Below are 20,458 nucleotides of genomic sequence, written 5' to 3'. Positions count from 1 at the left end.
GAAATGGGGCTATGGGAGGAGTCTTAGCACATGAAAGCATTTAACTGCGACACAATTTGCCCTGCCATTTGTTTTGGTTTCTTGGAAGGAGCGGGGTCTTGCCCGGAGGTTGAACTCGTTTGATTCCCCCCCTCTCTTGCACACATGCTCCATTGTCAGAGTCCAGCACATCCCTCTGGCTGCCCTGGCTGTCTCAAGATCCTGGCAGGGGGCTCTGGGACCCTGGCATGAAGTCAAAAACACCTGTGGCTTCGATTTTAGCCCATGGAAAAAACCGACAACTTTGTATGAGGAATTACAAGCCACAAGGGTTTGAGTAGTGTGATATTTGAATTAACACAGGGTGAAAAAGTTCAATGGTCGAAGCCCAATGTCTGTAAAGGAGAAGACCAATTACGTTCAAAACTTCAGACCAGGCTGGATCAAGGCAGACTCGATGCATACTTGCTTCGTGGGCAGTCTGACAGCGCATCTCGTACTGCCAGGAGACAACAAAACCTGGATTACGAATTTGACTGGTTTCAAACCCATGCGCTCTGTGGGGCCGGCGGGGCCGCACTGGGGGCCGGCATTTCAGCACTGCGCTGACAGGACACTGCCTGGCGTTGGTCCCGCACGCCCGAGGCTCCGCAGCTGGCCAGACCCGGGCGCAGGGCACCAGAACCGCTGCCGGGACAGCCCCGCGCCGCGGCACCTGCTCCGACACAGCGGAGGGGCAGCGCCACGCTGGCGCGCTCCCCCTTAGCCTCGCTCGCTGCGTGCTGAACAGGGGCTCCTCTCGGCTCGGGACGGGGGGCGGCCGGGAGCAGGGAAGGCATGAGGGGACGCTCCCTCACGGGGCCGCTCCGGGCCCTCCCGCGCCCCGCGGAGCTCCCGTGCCCCGGCGAGCGCCGCGCAGGCGCGGAGCGGCCGCGCATGCCCGCAGCGCCCCCGCGCGCCCGGCGGCGGCGGCGGCGGCGGGGCGGGGGGGGGGGCCGGGCCGGGCAGGTCGCGCGCTGCGCCCCCGCCCCTCCCGCGCGGGGCGGCCCCGGCCCGGCCCGGCCCCGGCCCGGCTCTGCCCGGGCGGCGCCGCCGCCGCTTCCTGCTCCCGGCCCGGGCGGGCGACAGACGCGGCCTCCCGGCGCACGGCCACGGTAAGGGCGCGGTGTCGGCTCCTGCCGCCGCGGCGGGCGGGCGCTGACAGGCGGCGGCTGCCCTGCCGAGGGGCCGCGGGGCCGTCTCGGCTCGGGGCGGGGGGCTCGCCGGGGTGTGTAGGACGGCCTCGAGGTGGCGGGGCCGGGGGCCGCTCCGGCGGCACCTCCCACCCACCGCCCTCGGCAGCTGCACTTTCGGTTTCGCGCGGGGCGCGGCGGAGGAGCCGGGGCCGTCCCGCTGCCCGCGGGGTCCGCGCCCGCCGGAGGGGGCGGCGGGGGTGCCCGGCGCTGTCACCGTAAACAGCCCGAGGCAGCGTGGCCCCCCGGGCCGGGCCGTGCTGGGAGCGGGGAGGCGGCTGGGGCAGCGCCAAGGGGCAGCGCCTTGTTTACACAGGGCGTCGGGAGAAGATGGCAGCCCGGGCGTGCTGGACACTCGCTGTCATGCGTGATCGCCCCTCCCGCGCCTCGTCCCCGGCATCGCCGTGTGCGCCCCGCGCTGCTTGCGCCGCGCATAAACGGCAGAGGTCTGGCGTACTTTTCATTGTACCGCGACGGTAAAACGTCGTACTGGGTGAGCCCAGTTCGTGTTTATCTGTTACCTTGGATGTGTTCCCTCTTGTCTCTCCCCTCTTGAATAATTCAGTTTTTCATTCTGCCTGCTCCCCCCCCCCCCCCCCCCATGGCTGTTCGCTGTTACCTTTCTTGTGACTTTTCTTTTGTCGTTTAACTTCTTTAGCAAAGACAGCACAACCTTAGTGCAAGTTTAAAAACAGGTTCTGGGTCTAGTCCTTATTGCTTTTCCTTCTCCTATCTCTCCATCTCTTCCAGTGGACAGGATTAGTTGTTTTCAGAAAGGTGCTGGAAAAAGAATGGTTCTTTTGTGTGGTGCCATCAGTGACATACTCTTCATCTCTCAGGTTTCAGTAGTATCTGGTTCAGAAGGTGCCTGAAGTTTAGCTGTTACATCTTTATGTTCAATAGTCTCATAAGCAACTCAGGGGCTTTACCTTCATAAAGCTGTCTAACTTAAATCTTACAAGTTTTTGACCTCTAGAATATGCTACCAAAGCTAATTATGGAATTTTTGCACACTGCCTCTTTTTAGAGTGTGTGTTGGGGGTTTGTTTTTTAAACCTGCATCCTCACCGTTTAACTTAACCGTCTCTGCTACTTTATTATGTAAAGGGATGAATAATTCCTCCCTACTCTGGTTTGTGGGGGAGTGGAAATGATTGTTAAGGACCAACAATCAATTCGCTGGAAAGAGAGGTACAGGTTAAGTATGTGAGATTTCTGTCAGAGGGAAGAGAAGGTTACAAGGTATCTTTAAATAGAGAGCAGTGGGAAGAGAGGCTACTAATAGGATGAGATGCAGGAAGGTCCAGAAGAAGCCTGCTGAAGCCACAAAGCTTTTTTGCAGAACCTTAATAGTTTCTAAGTGATTATATGCTTACATGTTTTGGGGCTCATCAGCTTTAGCTATTGAGGTTTCAGAGCAAACTTTGGATGTTCAGCTTGTCAAATTATATATGTATGGAAGGAGGGCTTCTAGTGTTCTACTGGATTTGATGCATCGTTAATTTGATCCAGCGTAATAGTTTCTGTGCATTCAGGAATAAATTTACGGCTTTTTTGGATGAAAGCTTATGAAGTATGGTGTGGCTAGGACTACTTCGCCCATCCCTTATTTTGGTCTGTGTTTTATAAATTTTGTAAATTTTAGTGCTTGGTCTAAATTGCGAGGTAGTGTAAACTGCATGGATCGCATGCTCCCCTGACCTCGTGGATGCAAAGATTTACTTTGTATCCTAATTTTGATATAGCCTGTGCAACAAACTTTAGCAAGAAGCTTAGGAGTTTTTTCTGCTCAGACAGGAAAAAGCTTTTCAGTAACTTAATTTTTCTGTTCTTAAGATTTGTTGAGTTTCAGAAAAAGAAAGCAAATTTGCTATTTCTTCTGCACGTGCCAGTGTGAATCAGATAGCCAGAACTGTAAATATGATCTGGGAAAACATCTTTAAAAAGACGTTTCAGTCAACATGAAATGTTTTACAGAGTGTGCTGTGGTTTATATGTATCAGAGTGATAGCAGCATTTACTGCTGTATTTGAGGTTCTGCCTATGAAAGAACATCTTAGTACCCTTCGGAAGCCTTGTTCCTTTTGATGGGATTCTGCAGTGATCTTGGCTTGGTGTATTTCTGAAAATTAACTAACTTAATTTTCAGGCCAACTTCCTTATTTTTTTTTTTTTAATTAAACCAAAAGAAAGCTGTTTTGAAAAAAAAAAAAAAAAAAAGCTGTGAGTGATGCTGCTGCTTGCTGGAGTCCTGCACTTGCAGGTTGCATCTGTGTAGGTATCTGCATAAATCTCTCTCAGGATTTAGGATGTGACCGGAATACAAGGGGGGTGTTGTTCCAAGTACTCTGGTGGTGGTTCTGAGTGCTGTAGGAGCAGCTGCTTCTGGTCACTGCTGCCCACTTCTGTGTGTTTGTCTTGTTTCTTTTTTCGAGCATTGTGTTTTGAGAGTGTTTTTGGCTAGTTTCTTTTATAGTTAAAATGACAGTGTGCTAAAGCTAGTTGCAGACTTATATTTAGAGTTTTCTTCTGAAATCAATCCTAAGTAACTTCACTTGAAGTCTGGCCTAGAAGAGATGACCTTCTCTACCATCCTTTCTACACTGTTTTTCAATTGTTATCTTTTATTCTGCTAAGCTGCATGTTTGTTTCCCTGTTAATTTGATAGGTGGTTATGCACAGGGGAATCAACTTAAGATACTGTTTTTACTGGGATGTGTTCATCACAGTTGTGATTTGCTGTGGTTTTAAGCTTTCTGCCAGAAACATACGAGAACAGTTTGGATTTCTTGGAGGCACACACTTGGATACATAATGTAGGTTAGATAAATGTACTCTTCAATATGTGAACAAACTGGTATTTTGCTGCCTTTATTGCAAGTGCCCTGTAGCCTCTGAAGACTTGCTCTAATTGGTTGTTTTGACCAGTGAAAGTTATAGAAAATTCAAGTGTTTGTTGTGTGTTTTGTTGTGGTAAATAGTTAGAAACTTCTTGCTGTTGGGGCAAAGTATTCAAGATGCAGGCAGAATTTTTTGTTTGGTTGGGGTTAGGGTTAGGTTGTTTTTTATTATTTGGTGATGGGAGTATGTAGATTTATTTTTGTTTTCCCATGAGATATGTATAAAAATAACAGCAAGGATGTTTTTGTGATTGTAAAGGGTTTTCCAAATGTTTTAGAACTAGTTTTTCTCTGAATTTTCCCATTACCGGGAAGAACAGGAGTGGATGTCAGAACTGTAACATGATTTGGTAATTTCTTTTGGAAACCTTAAATTAATTTTTCTCCTCTGATGTTATTCTGTATTTTGCTTTATTGTGAGCATCTATCCAGAGAGAAATTGAATTTGTAGTGTGCATTTTTTTATTTTTAATCTTTCTGCAGGTTGTTCTGTAATTCAAAACTAGTTGTACTTTGAACCAGCTTCTGTGCTTGCTAATTGTATTGCTGGGGACAGCCTAGTCTCTCACAAACCTGAATCATCTCTTACTTTAAGAGTCTGAGTCTAATTGTCTTTTGGCCTTTGTGGCTGACTTAGTCTTGGGAAATGTGAATTTCTGAGCTGATTCCTGGAAGTGACCAGGCAGCAGTTTCCTTTTACAGGAATCTAATGAGTTGGGACTTGCTAGAGAGAGGATGGGGAATAGATTCAGTGTCCTGCTGAAATTTGAGGGAAAAGCAAAAAGTCTTCCATAGAGACATACTCTTTAGGGAAAGGGAAGAAGGGAAATACTGGTTCCTTGAGAAAGGGCTGTGTCTGTGAGAATCTCACATATATGTAGGTGTGTGCTTGTGTTTGAGTGTCTGCTTTAACTTAGAACTTCCAAACCAGACTGGACTGAAACTCTTTCACCTTCTCACTTGCTGATGAGTGGGCTTGTTGTTTTCTCTGTCCTGGCAGAGTTTTGAAAACATTGCTGACTGAACATCAGTATGAAGTTCAAATCCTATTATATAAAGAATGTGAGTACCTTGATGGACTATTCCACGTATTCAGCCTGAAGATACCATTTTTTTAAATGACTGCTGAGATTTAGCATCTCACACATTCTTCTGTATACTTTCTTTGCCCTGTAAGGTCCTTACAATGATATCTGCCCCAACTGGAAAATTAGGATTATCATATATGTTTCTGCATCGCCTTAACTTCATTTTTATAGGAAATCGGGGATTTGCGTAGAGATAGATCAGCATAAAAGTAATTGAAACCTTTTGTAACCCAGGAGACAGAAATAACATGTTTTTGAGGGAACCTTGATCTTGTAAACAGTATTGGGTGTTTTCGATTGCTGAAATTTGCCAGTTACTTGGCCACCTGTGTGGGATTATAGTACATAAAATATAAATATACAGTAGATGTGGTCTAGTATTTGATTGTTTATTTGCATTAATATTTATTATTATTGATTGTTTGCATTAATATTCTGCAGGAGAATGAAATTAGCTTTGTGATGTGCTTAAGCAGAGGTACCATATGAAGCACTGTACGTTCACGTATGTGAGTTTGAGTTGCAGGAATAATGCTGATGTTTGAAACAGCTTAGAACGTCTGAGTTTCCAAATTAAACTGCAATTTCATTTATTTGGATTTCTATTTTGGGTTATGGCTCATTGGCAGTATTTCTATTCTGTATATAAATGGAAAACTGTAGAAGAAGAAAAGGTTTTGCAATAAAATGGATTTTTTTTTCTTCCGATAGCTAATTTTCATGTATTCATAAGCAATTGTTTTTCTACTTTACATATTTTTGAATTTAAAGACTCTTGGATACGTAAGGAGTAGTCTTTTTGTTCTAAAAATCTAGAGGGTGGCAGGTGTATATGGTTTCAAGGCTTTTCAGCCTGAGTCTTGTTTGAGGAGCAGAGGAGGTCTTAGGTTTCTTCTTCATCAAAAAGTGGTGCTACCTTTACAAGTGAAACAATGGAAAATAAAGTAGTAACTCTGGGGGGGTTTGTGCTGTTACAAATTAAATATAGTTAGGTATGAGTCATGCTTCACCATGTAAAGTGAGCTGCCTATGTGAGCAAAAAAAAGACTTTTTTTTTTCTAAATTGTGTATATTTCTTCTTTCTTTTGAAATGTATCTTGTGCTTATCCCTTGCTTACTTTGCATCTGGCTGGGGAGATCAGCATTTGCAATTTTTGTTAGTGTAACCTTGCCTGTAGGAAGCCCAGTTACCCTGCATGAATCCAAACAAGCGTTTCCCGAAATGTGCAACATTAGTTTAGTTTAAACCAGCTTCCTGCTATTGAAAAGCAGACTCATTGAGCTTGCCCATTGGAGTATTGATGATGATTTCTTTCTTCAGTGCATATTAGATGATCCTGTTTTCTTGCAGACCTCAGGGATTGTTGTAGCCTTCTAATGGATGGATTTTATTAAAATGTTCTGTCTTTTGTTAAAAAGCACTGATCTCAGTGCTTGCTGGTGCCCTATTTTGATGTATGCAAGAGATTTCATAAACATTGGAAGACTTTAGTATAAATTATGCAAATAACTTAAAATTATTTTGTGTTTCAGCAACCTCTGCCTAGCTGTTTAAGAGCAGTGGACTGTGAATTCAAGCCTTTGATATCCTGAGGTTATCAGCATTAGTATCTTCAAGAGAGATAACAGTTCTCAAAGAGTCTTCGAGGGATGCACCATGACATCAGTAGTGATTGACAATGGAGGCCCCGCCCTGGAGTTTGACAGCAATGAAATAAAAAATCAAGAGGTTAGAAAAGTAAATAGCACTTATTTACTATCAAACTTTGAAACCTTTTATCTTAATTTGAAAGAAAATTTGCTGTAAACTTGCTGTGAAAACAAATGAAATGGATATGAGATTGTTGTGTAAGGAGTAAGAGTGCAGCCATTTTTCAAATACCTTTTAGTGGAAGAATTTGTTGTCACAGCAGTGGAAGCAGGAAGTTTTGAAGTCTGCAGTACAACAGTAGACTGGGTTTACAAAATTATATTCTATACTAAGCTTTCTTTAAAGATCTCAGATGTGAAGTATAGAACAAGTTGAGCAGAACAATCCATAGACCTCTTTTAAAGTCAGCCAGCACAGCATATTTTACTTTATTTTGCATTCTTATCATCAAATAATAAATATATTCTACTCTCCTGTAGCTTTTAATAAAAATAATCTGGCACGGTTCTACTTCTGCAACACTAACTGATTGATTATATATGCTTTTACAGACATTTTGATCCTTAAATAAGTAGAGATGAGCATATAGGCTTTGAAGTAGTCAGTTCTTCTGTAGTAACTTATGCATTTAACCCAAAACATGTGTTCAAAAGACACAGGTCAGATGTAGGTACCTTGCAGTGCATAGTCAAAGCCTTTGTTACCTTTCATCAAGCAGAGGGATGAGAAAGACTTCCCACAGCTGAGTGTCTTCATTAGAAATGGTACTCTTTTCTAATATCTTAAACTGTCTGGTGCTTTAAATTTTTCTTAAACTCAGGAAAACTTTGAGATTTAGAAAGCCCCCTCTCATGGCTGGTAACTATCTGTTATTCTTTTAATCTCTTGCTTTGGAAGAAAAATTCCTTTTAAAATATTTGAAATTATTATCATTACTTCATAAAGAATTTGAGAACATAAGAGGAAAACACTGACATAGAGTTCAATAGTGCAGTATTTAGAGCTTTTTTTTTTCTTTTCTTTCCTTTTTTTTCCTTTCTATAGGAAAATGAGCCTGTCTCTGAATTCCCAGCAGTGGTTGTGGAGCCAGTTCCTAGTGCCAGACTAGAACAGGGTTACGCTGCTCAGGTCCTGGTTTATGATGATGAGACTTACCTGATGCAAGATGTAGCAGAGGAACAAGAAATTGAGACTGAAACTGTGGAAACAGGTAGACTTACTTAATTCTTTTCTTCCATGAGGTTTTTGTACTTTTAGAAATCCCCAAGGAATGTGTCTACCTACGGGATGGAGGTCTTGGCATGGGTTCACATCTCTTTCCTCTCAGCTTAGTTTTGCTTAGGCTTCATTGGTGACAGGATTACCCTGGCAGGTAAAAGTGTCCCATTACATTCAGGATGCTGCATTGTAACACTGTGTCTCCTCCCTCATGAGCAGGCAGATCTTCAGTTATGTCTTTGCTATGTACTTATGCAGGGACTTTACTAGACAACCAAACTTGGAGTTCTTAAAAATCAGCTGAGCCGGGAAGCTGGTTAGAATTCAGTTTTACACTGTGTGTGAGCCAAACAACTGCAGGACAGCTGGAAACAGGGACTGCAGGGCTATTAGTTACCCCATCTTCCATCTCTTGCCCCTTCCTGTCTGCCCCTTCCTATCCTGCCTTTTTGGTGCAAGAGTTTATTATTGCTGGTTTGGTTGCAGGAGTGGGTGGCTATGGGGAATGGAGTTGGGCTGTCCCTTTATGGGTAAAAAGCCTAATAGATTGAAATGAACACATCTATCTATAAAGGAACAAGTTAGGAATGAAGAAGGGAATGGAGCTTTGCTGTGAAAGCTGAACTGTTTAGTGATAAGCACAGATCTTTCTGTACACCCTCTCTCTACAGAGCATGACCAGGTTTGCGTTTTCTGAGGGGCACCAAAGTATGTTTAAAGTGTCTCTGGCAACAAAAGCGGCGCTGCTATAGCAGCCTAATAACCTCTTAACTGTTGGGCTGTGATTCCTGCTGTCCTTCCCTCTTGCTCTCTTGTGTTGCTTCTCATACTTCTCTATGCTAATTTTGCAAGAAGAAAAATAGCAAGGAAACCCTCAACTGTTTTGTATTTTTGTTGAGTTAAATTTCTGCTGGATTAGCAGAATGTTGGGGTAGGGAGTACGTAGAACTGCAACCAAAGGACAGGTCCTCTTGGGCACTCCATCTGTAACTGGTGAGAACCACTTGACATTGGTAGCTTATGCTTCTGTCCTGCAGCTGCCTAATTTAGAGCTGGAGTTTAAATTCATGATGTCAGGAAAGCAAAATAAAGGTGAGAGACTGTCACAGCTGCTTAACTTGGCTTCCCATTAAGTCTATGTGCATTCCCATCAGATTAGATAAATTTCAGTGCAGATTTCTCAGTAAACAGTGGATGTAATTGCTCATACATCCTTCTCAAGTTGGATGTTATCCTGTAGCTCTGCAGCAAAAATCGCAGGCATCAACTTCACAAGGTGAGCATGAAATAGTGATGCAGGTTTTGGGACAATACTTACAATTCCAGCTTACTGAAATGTGAAAGAAATATGCTAATTAGAAAGTTAAACAAATAAATGTAAAGAGAAGTTATGAAATAATGTATTAAATTTAATTTTTGACTATGGTAACAAAACTTTTAAGAATAAGGTGAGAATTGAGGGTGTTCTTCCCAAACTGAGTTTTACAACTTCAGTTTATATTTGAAAACCTTTAAAGCTTATACTTCAAAGGTTTTTATATTCAAAAGTTGTTTTTAAACATTAAATATGCTGTTTCTAGTAAAAGTTTTGTAGATTAATGGCTAACAGAACAGCTCTTTTAGGATAAAGAGCTGCTGCAAATGAACTCCTTATGTTTTTAAGCATAATTTTATGGCCATAATAAGCTGGGGGAAATTACAATTAAAAACTTGTAGCTCTTCTGTAGGAATAGTTTTATGTAAGCTGCCAATCAAAGAAAGGGACGTGGGTGCTTTCAAGCCTTGATATTTGAAAGTCTTGTCTTAAAATCTATAAGGCAGTTGATCTGATAATTTGGTGTCTACGGCTGGAGATGGTAAGAGATATGTCTTGACTGCGTGTAGTTTGTTGATGTTTTCTGTGTTGCCTTTTTTTCAGTTTGACATTAATATGTTCTTAAAAATTTAGTATGATAAGATAATGATATATTTAAATCAGTTCAAATATTTATTTGCTGTAATAGTTTTGATCTAAGAATTAATAAGCAGTGAAAAGCCAATAAACAGTGGAGGAGAAATTAAAATGAATGACGATTTTAAAAACTATGAATGTACACTCATTCCTACAGTCCATCTTTTAAGTATTATTTGTGTAGTGTATACACCTATTAATCCAAAAGTGTGGTTTTCATGGTGTAATTATACATGAGAATGAGTAGTGGTCCTTGCACAGAGCTAATGTCCAGTGTTGGTGAAAGGAGTGCTTGGTTTAGGCTGCTCAGAGGAAGGCAGTCTTGTGGGGCATGTGTTGTGAGCAACATGTTTTGACACAGCCAGGAGTCTTTCTGGATTATTTCTCATATAGAGAGGTAAGATAGGCAGGAGAGAAAATATGAAATCCCCGAGAAGCATTCATTTTGGTAATGCACCATTATTAGCAGTGAGTTACTGGACAGTGAATCTGAGTGAGCTGTTTTTAAATTTTAATTTTGTAATAGAGATAGTGGGCTGTGGATAGGTAGCAATTTAGTGTAGGAGAGAGGTGGTAACAATGGTAATTGTTAATGAGAAAGCAGGCTAAGGCAATAAACAAGGTACAATGTTTAAAGAGCATTTTAAGGTGCTAATTTTTTTGAAGTACATGCCTTTATTATGCTAATGGTCCTAATTTAGAGAGGTGCAACAGTTTGTTTTTTGTACATCTTAGAAAAATCTATTATTGCTAAAGTAGTGTGAATAGATCCTACTTCATAAATGACAGAATTAATTGCTACAAAAATTTTCATGTTACTTGAGAAATGTATCATTGTTGCACCAAGAATGAGTATACTTAATACCTTTGGTGGTTCTAGATTCTACAGACAGCATGGTAAATACTAAAACTCATCTTGGCAGTACTTGAAAAGGATCCCTTTTCACATAATACAGCCTTCTTTGTCAGTATCTTTCCTGTTGGCCATGGACCTGACTTTTTTCCCTTTCTTGTGACAGTTCACTGGCAATTCCAATGACTACTGATTTATGTGGTTTATAGCATTACAACACACATTCAAATAGCCTCGGGCAACTTTGCAGTTAATCTAAAGCTTCATTATTTATATTAAAATATAGCATTATTCTAGCCTCCAGTGATAGGGATCAGTACCCTGTCTGGAAGATGTTGTAGGGAAGCTGCTGTGGGAAAATTTACTTAGGACACTAAAGAGATACTGTTCACTAAATCGTTCTACTTGTGGTTTGCTATTCTACGAATGGATTTGAAACTGTGTGGACTATAAGGACAGTCAGTGCTGAGCCAAGGGCAGAATCAGGGTCTGCAATGTTGTTTTTAATTAAAAAACTTCTCACATTTATGAAAGCATAATTCAAATAAAATATGATATATGATCATTATAAATACTCATGAATTTTTCTTAGTTCTAGTGGAGTATGGGGGGTTTTGCCCCCCATCAGACTCCTTCCCACTAATCTATCTTGATTCATTAATCAAGGATCATTGTTTATAATTACTCCTTTAAGTGTAAAATTAGTCCATTAACTACAGATGTAAAACCCAAGTGTCTTTTAGCAAACAAGAAAGACTTAGTGGTTCATTGTTTTTATTCCAGAGAAATATGCCTATTTGCTTGGAATAGAAAAAGGAGTTTTCTAGAAAAAACAACATCTAGAAATTTGGGTAATTTCAGGTGACCTTATGACATTCTTTGTGGAAGTAGTGAGTACCTTTTGTAATGATTGGAAGGGGAAATAAAATCTTCAGATTGACATAGTATTTTAATTTCTTTCCGTTTTTGTTTGATATTCTTGGGAGTGGTACCTTTAGATCATTGAGAACCGAGTTAGAGCCTTAAAATTTTGTTTACTACAACAGTAAACATGTTTATATCATAAAAGACACATCCTTCTTAACAAGTTTTTAATAGTTCTCATAGTCTATTGGCTTTCGTTTCCTGCACAGTTTTTTTTCCCCTAAAAGTAATTAGCACTTCTGTTTTAGGATTTATTCAACAAAACATCTGCAACTTAGATTTTATGTCATCTTTATTGGTGTTCTCCTTTCTGAGAAATTAAGGAGAAGAGCTCTACAACTGCTCCATGGACAATAGTATTTTAACATAATGGTAACAGCTGGGTTGTGGTGTCCAGTTCTTTCTAGATTTCAGGTTTCTGCCTTGTAGCATTCAGTGCTCCATTCATACTGAAAGCATGCTGCAAAACGAACTATTTTGTAATAAAGTCTAATTTAACTACACATTTCAGACATAATTTTTATTTTTATTTATATGAGGCTGATGTGAGGCTAATTCAACATTTTGCTAGTGTGGGGCACTTTGGGTTGGACTTCAGATGCATTGTCCTCTAAACTCCCTACTCCAGTTGCAGCTGGGAGTGACAATTTGTAGGACATTACTGTGAAAACACAGCCACAACATTTTACTAATGTAAGCTGACAAATCTGAGGGTTTTTACTTTGCAATTAGAATGCAATGGGGCATCCAAAGCCATTGTGATATGAGTGCATAAGAGTTAGTGGTGTTTATTGATCAAAAAGATAGTGAAAAGCTATTGAAAGTAGTAATTTTTAAAGGTGATCTGCATATTAAAAGGGAGATTGTAGTTGACAGCAAACTGTAGGATGAGATAAAGCCGTGTTTGAGCAGGACATTCAGTCCTTAAAAACATTCAGTGGACTTATAGAATAGATGATTGTTATCAGATAAGCCTTAAGGACTTCAAAATGATACATCTGGGACAGAGAAATTGCTCAAGTGTGACATAGTTTATATGCCAACCTGTTACCAGTCTCAAATACTGTTAATTATGTAAAATCATATAGAGTACTATGCAAATACCTGACTTATCATTGTCTAATAGACTGCCCTGGAAAGAAGGAATTTCCTTATAAAGCAGGGAAGTGTAAATGTTGATTGTTTGTATGTTGGTAGTTTGGTTTTCTAAATTTTTTTCAAGACAGCTGAATTTTCTTACTGTGCATGCACAAGTAGTAATACTGGAATGAAGACACTTGCTGTTTTGATTAACTCTTTTTCAGTTTGTCAGAGGTAGTGCCAAATCCTGAGGATACATTTGTTTTTTCTGTTTGGAATCATTAATTGCTGTATGAATAGTGACATCAGGATGTCGAGAGCACCTCCTCCTCCCCCTCCCTCTTTTGCACTGACCTTAGTGTCACCGTATTGTCCTCGTGTGTCTTCACCTTTTCCTTTTCTCTGACTCGGGAGAGAATTGGTGTTCGTAGGTTTGTTTGTTCTTAGGTTCTATCAATTGAAAGGTTTTTATAGAGTTCTGCGGCGTGGAAAGGTTGATCTTGTCCAGGCCCCGCAACTGGGGAATCTCTCACCGTGCTTCTCTCTATATTGGTCATGTGGTCTCTGCCAGCACTGCACAAGCCGCACTGGCTGCCAGCTCCACTCCGTGCCTTTTCTTCATGCAGGACGCCGAAAAAAGAAAAACTGCACCACTGCTTTTGTCTTTCTGTCCGCAGCACGGCTGGTGAAAAGCAGCTAAGTAAATAAAGTCCATTGCAAGCCATGCTGAGACAACTGCAGCCGTGCGGCGCCACCCTGGCTGCTTAGCTGCTCACGGTGCCAGGATGGCCCCGGCAGCATGGCCTGGTGGCTGTGCCAGGACAAGGTCCAGTGGCCCCCTCTGGATAGGGGGCCCAGCCAGCCCCCCCAACCCTTTTGAGAGCAGGCAGCAAGACAGCTTCCCGCATTTTTTTTGTTCTTAAATATGTTATCATAGAGGCGTTATCAGCTTTTTTCTAATTGGCTTAGCAGTGTGCTAATTCTCAGAGCTAGCCAGTGACTGGTTTTGCTCTAGCTAGCAGCTCCTCACAGAGAGCCACTTGGGTGGCTGACGTTTTCCCTCTTCACCACAAATCATGCCAAACCAGCACACAAACAGATTGCCATCTACCCGCTACTTAGTTGAGTTCACTCAAACAGGTCACATCTGTAAGAATAAGCAAGTGCTTTATGATCATTGCCTTTTCCCAGGGTAGCTTTGTCTTACTAGAATATAACTGGAATCCTCTGGGGCTAAAAGTAATTAAATGCACACAGTTCTTTCTTTCTGTTAATTATTTGCTGTCAGTGGAGGGAAAAGGTGCCATTGGAAGGCTGTACTTCTAGCATTTCAAGCTACAGTGGTTGTGAAGTAGTTTTCCTAGAGAAACTAGTCTGTTATCAGAGAATGTTTTCATAATACTTGTGAGAATTGTAGGAAACACAACTTTGCGTAGGAGACTGTGGGAGTGGAGAATGACAATTCCTCTAGAAGCACTAAATGCTCTATTAGTTTTGAGGACTGTTCAAGGAGATGCTTAAGATAATTGATGATTCTATTCCAATCCAAGTCTGCAAATCTGATGAGGCCCACCAGTTTTTCATATTTTGAATTTACATCTGCTGTTTTGGATGCAATTAGTCACGTACAACTGCTTTTCTTTGAATTGCCTCTCCGATTTTCAAAAGAACTGGGATGAGTTTTAACTAGCGTATATTGCAGAGAAATGATAAATTTCCTTTATTTTATTTTATTTCCTATTGTGAACAAAGTTGTCCATATCTCTTGACCAGAAAGCATGAGCTGATAGATATTTACGCCTGTGTTCATACAAGAATGGAGATACAATTCACTTGTCTTGAAGTTACTTAAAGCTTATGACAAACAGGATTGTAGTAACTAGAAGCATAATTTTGAATGGCAACTTTCCAGCTTATTAAACATTTTGACTGGGGTTTTTCCTGGCAGTTGGAAAATGTAGCATGTAGGTCTACCTGGCTATCCTGACAGCTGATCTTGCATGTAAAAAAATTACAATAATGTTTAGTCTGTGTATAGTAACAGTAAAAACAAACAAAAACCCCTCAACAATTAACTAGGATAAATAAACATGTTTCTGTCTGACAAAGACTGATGCTGGTCCAGAATCTGTTCCTCTAAATTTTGGGGTTTTTTTACTTTTTTCATGCCAGAGAAATAAAATTTCTGCGATTTCCTGTGGCCCTGTTCCATTACAGTATTTCTTGCTTCAGTGGGCCACCCACTGAGTAGATTTTGTAGCCCTCTTTTTTAGCCTAGAAAGGAGGCTTTAAAATAGATTAAAAAGTTAAATGCACATTTACTTTTTTCCTGTTGACTGTTTGTTTTTCCCCTGAAATAATAAGATTTTATTAGCATGACAAATCAATCAGCATTCGTAAAATACTAGAAATAATATATAATTTAAACAGATGAAACTGCAGGACTTTTGGAGAATGTTGCATTCCTTCTTAAAGACAGTGTTATGCTCTAATACTACTATAGATAAGGTATGCACACCTTATCTATATAAGTGACCTTATGAAGGTCACTTTATAATTTGTTGTGGCTTTTTGCATATTAATCTTGAAAATGCACAGGCTCAAAATCTTTTCATTTTCAAGTGATTGGAATCCCTTGGGCATCCAGTGATATTCTCTCTTGTGTATGATCAGAGAGAGGGAAGAATCAGAGCACTTCTGTGCAGCTGTTCAAGTCCATTTCATGTGCACTGGCAAACATTGTGCTAAGTCTGTGCTTGCAGTAGTAAATAAGTGCTACTTAAGAAACTGGTATTAAACCAAGAACTTCATGTTTAATACTCTGGTTTTTTTGCTTTCATTTTGGACCTGTGGAGTTTGTCAAAAGCTACGCAGTGCCGATTACTTGCATGCAGTTACTCAAGGAGTCCACACATCTCAGGCAAAACTTTATTGGTATGTCAGACACTTCAGTTTTGAAATCAGTAAACAGTCCTCACTGAATTGCACAGCAATCAAAAAAGGAAAAAAACTGTGAGTGCACCTTTTCCAGAGTATGGTAGTGTGAGCTCCTATTGACATGGGTGTGGATCTTCAAAGGCATTAGCATCTCAGTACAGCTTTTGATCTGGATCTAAACAGACAAACTTCTAAACTGTATTTTGTTGCTTGAAATGTGGGTAAATTATAGTTTTTAACAACAGGAGGTACCACAGGACAAAGTGACAGGACTACATGGTTATTCTAGTACTCTGTACATAAGCTGAAGCTATGGTGTTGCTAAACTACACCATGTAAGGCTTCCATGTCAATCTGAGGATGTTCTAATGAATGACTATTAAATTTTATTGCACATTTAAGTGTGTGCCTACCTAAAATGCCTTTTCTTGTCCTTGGGCTTGTCTTCACTAGGAAAATTTCTGCTGGAGAACACAGCAGAGTCCCCTAGTGGAAATACGCTGATGGGAGGAATTCCTGTTAGTACCGCTGTTCCACCTCCCTGAATAACAAAAGCTGTCAGGAGCACTCTGCTGTTGGCAAAGCTGGATCTGCATGAGAGCTTTTTGCCCTCACAGCTGGCTAGGTGCTTTATTTGTCCGTGCTTCTGGCTGTGGAAGAATCTTGACTGGCAAAATTTTAGCACAGACCTACCCTTAGATATCATGGCTTCTCTCATGAATGTGAATGATGTTGCTTGCAGGTCTTGCTCTTTATCTGATGAGGCACTGAACAAATTTAACTCCTTACACCCAGGAATAGATGACTGTTATCTACAAAATGCCTGATTTTTTCTTTGTGTATTATAAACATTAAGTATAAATACAGTCATGAAAATGTATTCCTATAATGTCTTGAGAGTTGTAGTGGACGAGTAGGATTTGTCAGGAGTTTGAAGCATTACATTTATCAGCTGGAGTTGATTTTTGCTGGATACTATTTTGTGATTTTGGCGCTGGGGAAAACTGTTTCTAAATTGTTCCTTCTGCTCTAGGTCCTAGGACTACTGAAACTTGAAAGGGGAAGAGATTGTGTATTGCAGCTGGATCCCTTCACCTTCTTTTAATGGAGCTGTGAAGATGTGTTCAAGGCAGGTGCTGTAGGCAGCAGGCGTTTGCTAGATTCTTGGCTTAACAATGTAGGCCTACTCAGGTGTGTGGTGCTAGTGAAGGAATTCCTCTGTATCATTTCCGTGCATAGCTCTGTGTGAGACATACTTGGCTTTTCTTGGTGCAGCTGCTCTTTTCATGCAGCTCTGAAGTTTTGCCCTGGGAGTAATTAGCGCAGGGACTGGGTAGGAAGCGTGGAGAGTGAGTTCTCCTGACTGGTGCCTGGCAGGCGCAATGCTGTGGCCCTACCGAGACAGGTGTACTTCAGGGGAGAGAGGATGCAACCCTAAAAAGTGGTGGTAGTGGTTTGGGGTTGTTTTTAATTAAGAGGGCAACGAAACTTTTTTTCACCCCACAAGTCTTTTCAGAGATGAAGGATGGATGGCTAACTGGAACAAGCCCTGTTACTCTAACGGAGATAAGGTGGATTGCAGGCACGGAGCTTTTCTGGCAAGTTGTTACTAACATAGGTGCCCCAGGGACTTGTCAAGGAGAAATCTTGTTAATGCGTCAGCGGTCGCCTCGGTGAGGACCGTCCGGCTTATAGCGGTAGGCGGTTTGCCCCGGTCACAAAGCGTCACCGGGGCACGGAGGTGCGGACGGCCGAGGGCTGGGAGAGATGGAGCGCAAGGCGTGCGGGGCCGGCGGGGCTGCGCTGCGCCGCGTCCTGGCCCTCGGGCGCCTCCGGAGCCGCGCGGGGAGGCGCTGCGTGCCCCGCGGGGCGGCCGGCGGCTCCCCCCGCGGCCCGCGGGCGGCCCCGCGCTGCGGCGGGAGCCGGCGCGGCACTTCCTGTCTGGGGCGGGCAGCGGAAAGGGCCGCGCGCGCGCGCCGCCCCGCAGGAAGCGCTCCCGCCGCCGCGCGCCGTGGCGGAGAGCGCTCCGCCCGCCCGCGGGAGCGCGCCTCGCCCGCCGGCCGCTGCGCGCGCCCGCCCGCCCGTCAATGTGAAGCCGCTCCGGCAGCGTAAACATGGCGGCGTCCGTGCATGAGGGGCCCACGAACCAGCTCGACCTCCTCATTCGGGCCGGTGAGCTGCGCCGCACCGGGCCGACGCCGGGCGGGAGCGGGGACGGGCCAGGGCGAGCGGGGGGGGGGGCAAGACGCGGCGCACGTCGCGCTCCGGCGGCGAGCGGGAGGCAATGGAGGGCAATCAGGAAGTGATCACCTTGGTAGCGGCCGGCCCGCGGCACTTGCCTCCCGGCGCGGGCGGCAACGCCGGGAGTTGCGGCGGGGCGCGCGGAGGAGTTTAGCGGGGTTTTGGAGGCTGGGGCGAGAACCAGGAAGTGCGCGAGGCTGTTGTCCTCCCGCCTTTCCCGGCCCCTCTCCTCGCTCCGAGCGCTGCCGCCACGCTGTCTGAGCGGGCAGGCCGAGTGCCGCCGCCGCGCAGGGCCGCGGCCCGGCCTCCCCAGGCACCGCACCCCCGCGCGCGGCGCCCGCCGCTATTCCGGTGCCTGCCCCCCCGTTGCCCTTTTAAACTCCGCTCTGGCGGCGGGGCGGGAGGAGGCGCCGCCGGCAGGGCCGCGGCCCCACGTGTGCGGCGCGGGGGGGCGGCGGCGCCCCCTCCCCCACGCGCGCCGCGTAGCGGAAGCGGCGCGCTCCCCCGGGGCCCCGCGCGGGGGAGGGGCCGCCGTCGCCGGCGGGGGGGGGGGGGGGCGCCGGCCGCCAATGGGCGCGCGGCGGGCGCGGGAGTGGCGGCGCGGCGCCGGCGGCGCGCGCGGCACCGGAGGGAAGCCGACTGTAAACACGGAAGTGGCCGCGCCGCCGCCGCACGTGGCCGCACCTGCCTGCGGGCGCCCCCGACGGGCGGGGGAAGGGCGGGAGGTTGCGCCGTCCTGGGCCGAGCCTTCCCTGCGGGCGGCCCCGCAGCCGCGGCGGGGTGAGGAGGAGCGAGGCGGCGGGAATTCCGTTTTGTTCGGTGCTGCGCTTTCTCTGGCCGCTCCTCCGCACCGTCAGATCTTGCAGCCCCCGGGCCGAGCCGCTGCCGGGGCATGGGCCGTTTAGCCGAGCTGTAGCACTTTTTCGGGGTTGTGTTCAAGAGTCCTGCATGGTCTGGCCTCTTTCCGTTTTGTTATATCTGTCTGACAATAGGATGCTCCAGTGATCGCAGGACTTGTTTTAAAGTGTGGTAAAGCCCCGGAGAACGAGCAAGGTTACAGCTGACACAAACCTCAAATGCGGTGTCCAGCATTCAGCTCTCCCCCGAAGCTGTACTAGATCTGATTTTATTTTTGCCTTTACTGCATGAAGCTCAACTTCTAAAAGCAGTCCTTGGAACCACAGACAGTACAGTGCATGGCACTATAGATAATGAATTGTGCAGTAGCTGCACATGAATTTTCAGAGAGAGTCAAGCTTAATACCAGCTTTGCATTGACATGGCAGTGGGTTATTACAGGTCTAAAGACATACTCTTGTCGTTTTTCAGTGTATTAAGATATGCTTTCAGAAAGGGAAAAGTCACAAAATCATCATAGTTTATTTTACTTAATGTGGAAAAATACCCAGGATTTTTCAGAGGAGGGTGACCCACACCCCAGCCATGACAAAAATTCCCGCTACAAAGCAGGGAAGAACTGTTCTGCTGCATAACAGAAGGGGAGTGGGTCCTAAGCATTTTGACACTTGGGTCTAGGATGGAGCAGTAGCTTGACTTTGCCAGTAGACAGCTTTCATTTCTGCAGCTCTCACTACTGCAGATTTCAGTGAGTTGTTTTTTTACTTTTGATTGTCCCTGAATAGAGAACGTTTAAGTAGTTGATCATTGTGTCAACACCTTAAGTCACTGTAACAAGATTGCTTGAGAACAAGCCCTTAGATAAATAATGAATGACCTTTGCATTGCTCTTTTTGATGTCCTTTGTCATTACTGGTCTCATTAGCCCAATCAATTTCATTCCTTTTTTTTCCATATTTGTATTGCAGTGATGCCTACGCGTGTCTAGTGTTCCCATCATCCTACTATCAATATACCGTATCTGTTTACTTCCTTTTGTATGCATATATCACGTGGATTTAAGTGAGGAATTCTTTATCCTGAGGGATTATAATAATTATATGTTGCTTTTTCCCATGGCTGCTGGTTTCAGTGTTGACAAAACTTCAGTGTTTAATAACTGTGGGAAATAAGATGGACCCAAAATTGTTACTGCTTAGTGTTAACTTAATTGCCAGTTGTAAGAGCAACTCCTAAATGACTTTACAAAGATATGTTTTGGCTTTGTAGTTAATATTTCTGTCAATATTGGGCTGATAACATAATGGTTCACAGTGAAACAAGTGTTTTGAGATGGTTGCTCTCATCTTTGTTATTGATTTGCCTTTATGCAGTGGGTTAGGCATCATCCTTAAATTGTGTGCGGCTGAGAGTCTCGAACAGAGGCAGGCTTAGGGAAATACTGAAAAACCCAAGAAACTGGTTTTTGTTCTCTGAAAAAATGTCTGCCATAGAACAAGCAGTGAACTGAAGAATGCTTTCTTTTCCAGTCAAGTTTTGCATACAG

General features: G+C 43.9%; 1 protein-coding gene across 6 annotated transcripts in view; it reads left to right on the top strand.

The window, feature by feature from the left end:
- Positions 1–1,033: 1,033 nt before the first annotated feature.
- ELF2 (E74 like ETS transcription factor 2) overlaps positions 1,034–20,458 on the top strand; it is a 31,872-nt gene continuing 12,447 nt past the window's right edge. The window contains exons 1-3 of one of the 6 annotated variants that reach the window (XM_053939974.1): positions 1,034–1,133; positions 6,733–6,928; positions 7,895–8,060. In XM_053939974.1, coding sequence (XP_053795949.1) covers positions 6,857–6,928; positions 7,895–8,060 — 238 coding nt within the window. In that variant the 5' untranslated portion in view covers positions 1,034–1,133; positions 6,733–6,856. Of the gene's footprint in view, positions 1,134–1,611; positions 1,705–6,732; positions 6,938–7,894; positions 8,061–17,887; positions 17,986–20,458 lie in introns of those variants that run through there. The other 5 variants (XM_053939972.1, XM_053939973.1, XM_053939976.1 and 2 more) reach the window with 5 other exon arrangements.

The sequence above is a fragment of the Vidua chalybeata genome, chromosome 4 (assembly GCF_026979565.1).
Source record: "Vidua chalybeata isolate OUT-0048 chromosome 4, bVidCha1 merged haplotype, whole genome shotgun sequence".
In the NCBI taxonomy this organism is placed as follows: domain Eukaryota; kingdom Metazoa; phylum Chordata; class Aves; order Passeriformes; family Viduidae; genus Vidua; species Vidua chalybeata.
The sequence above is the reverse complement of the archived record's forward strand: the minus strand, read 5'-3'. Positions and strand labels throughout refer to the sequence as shown.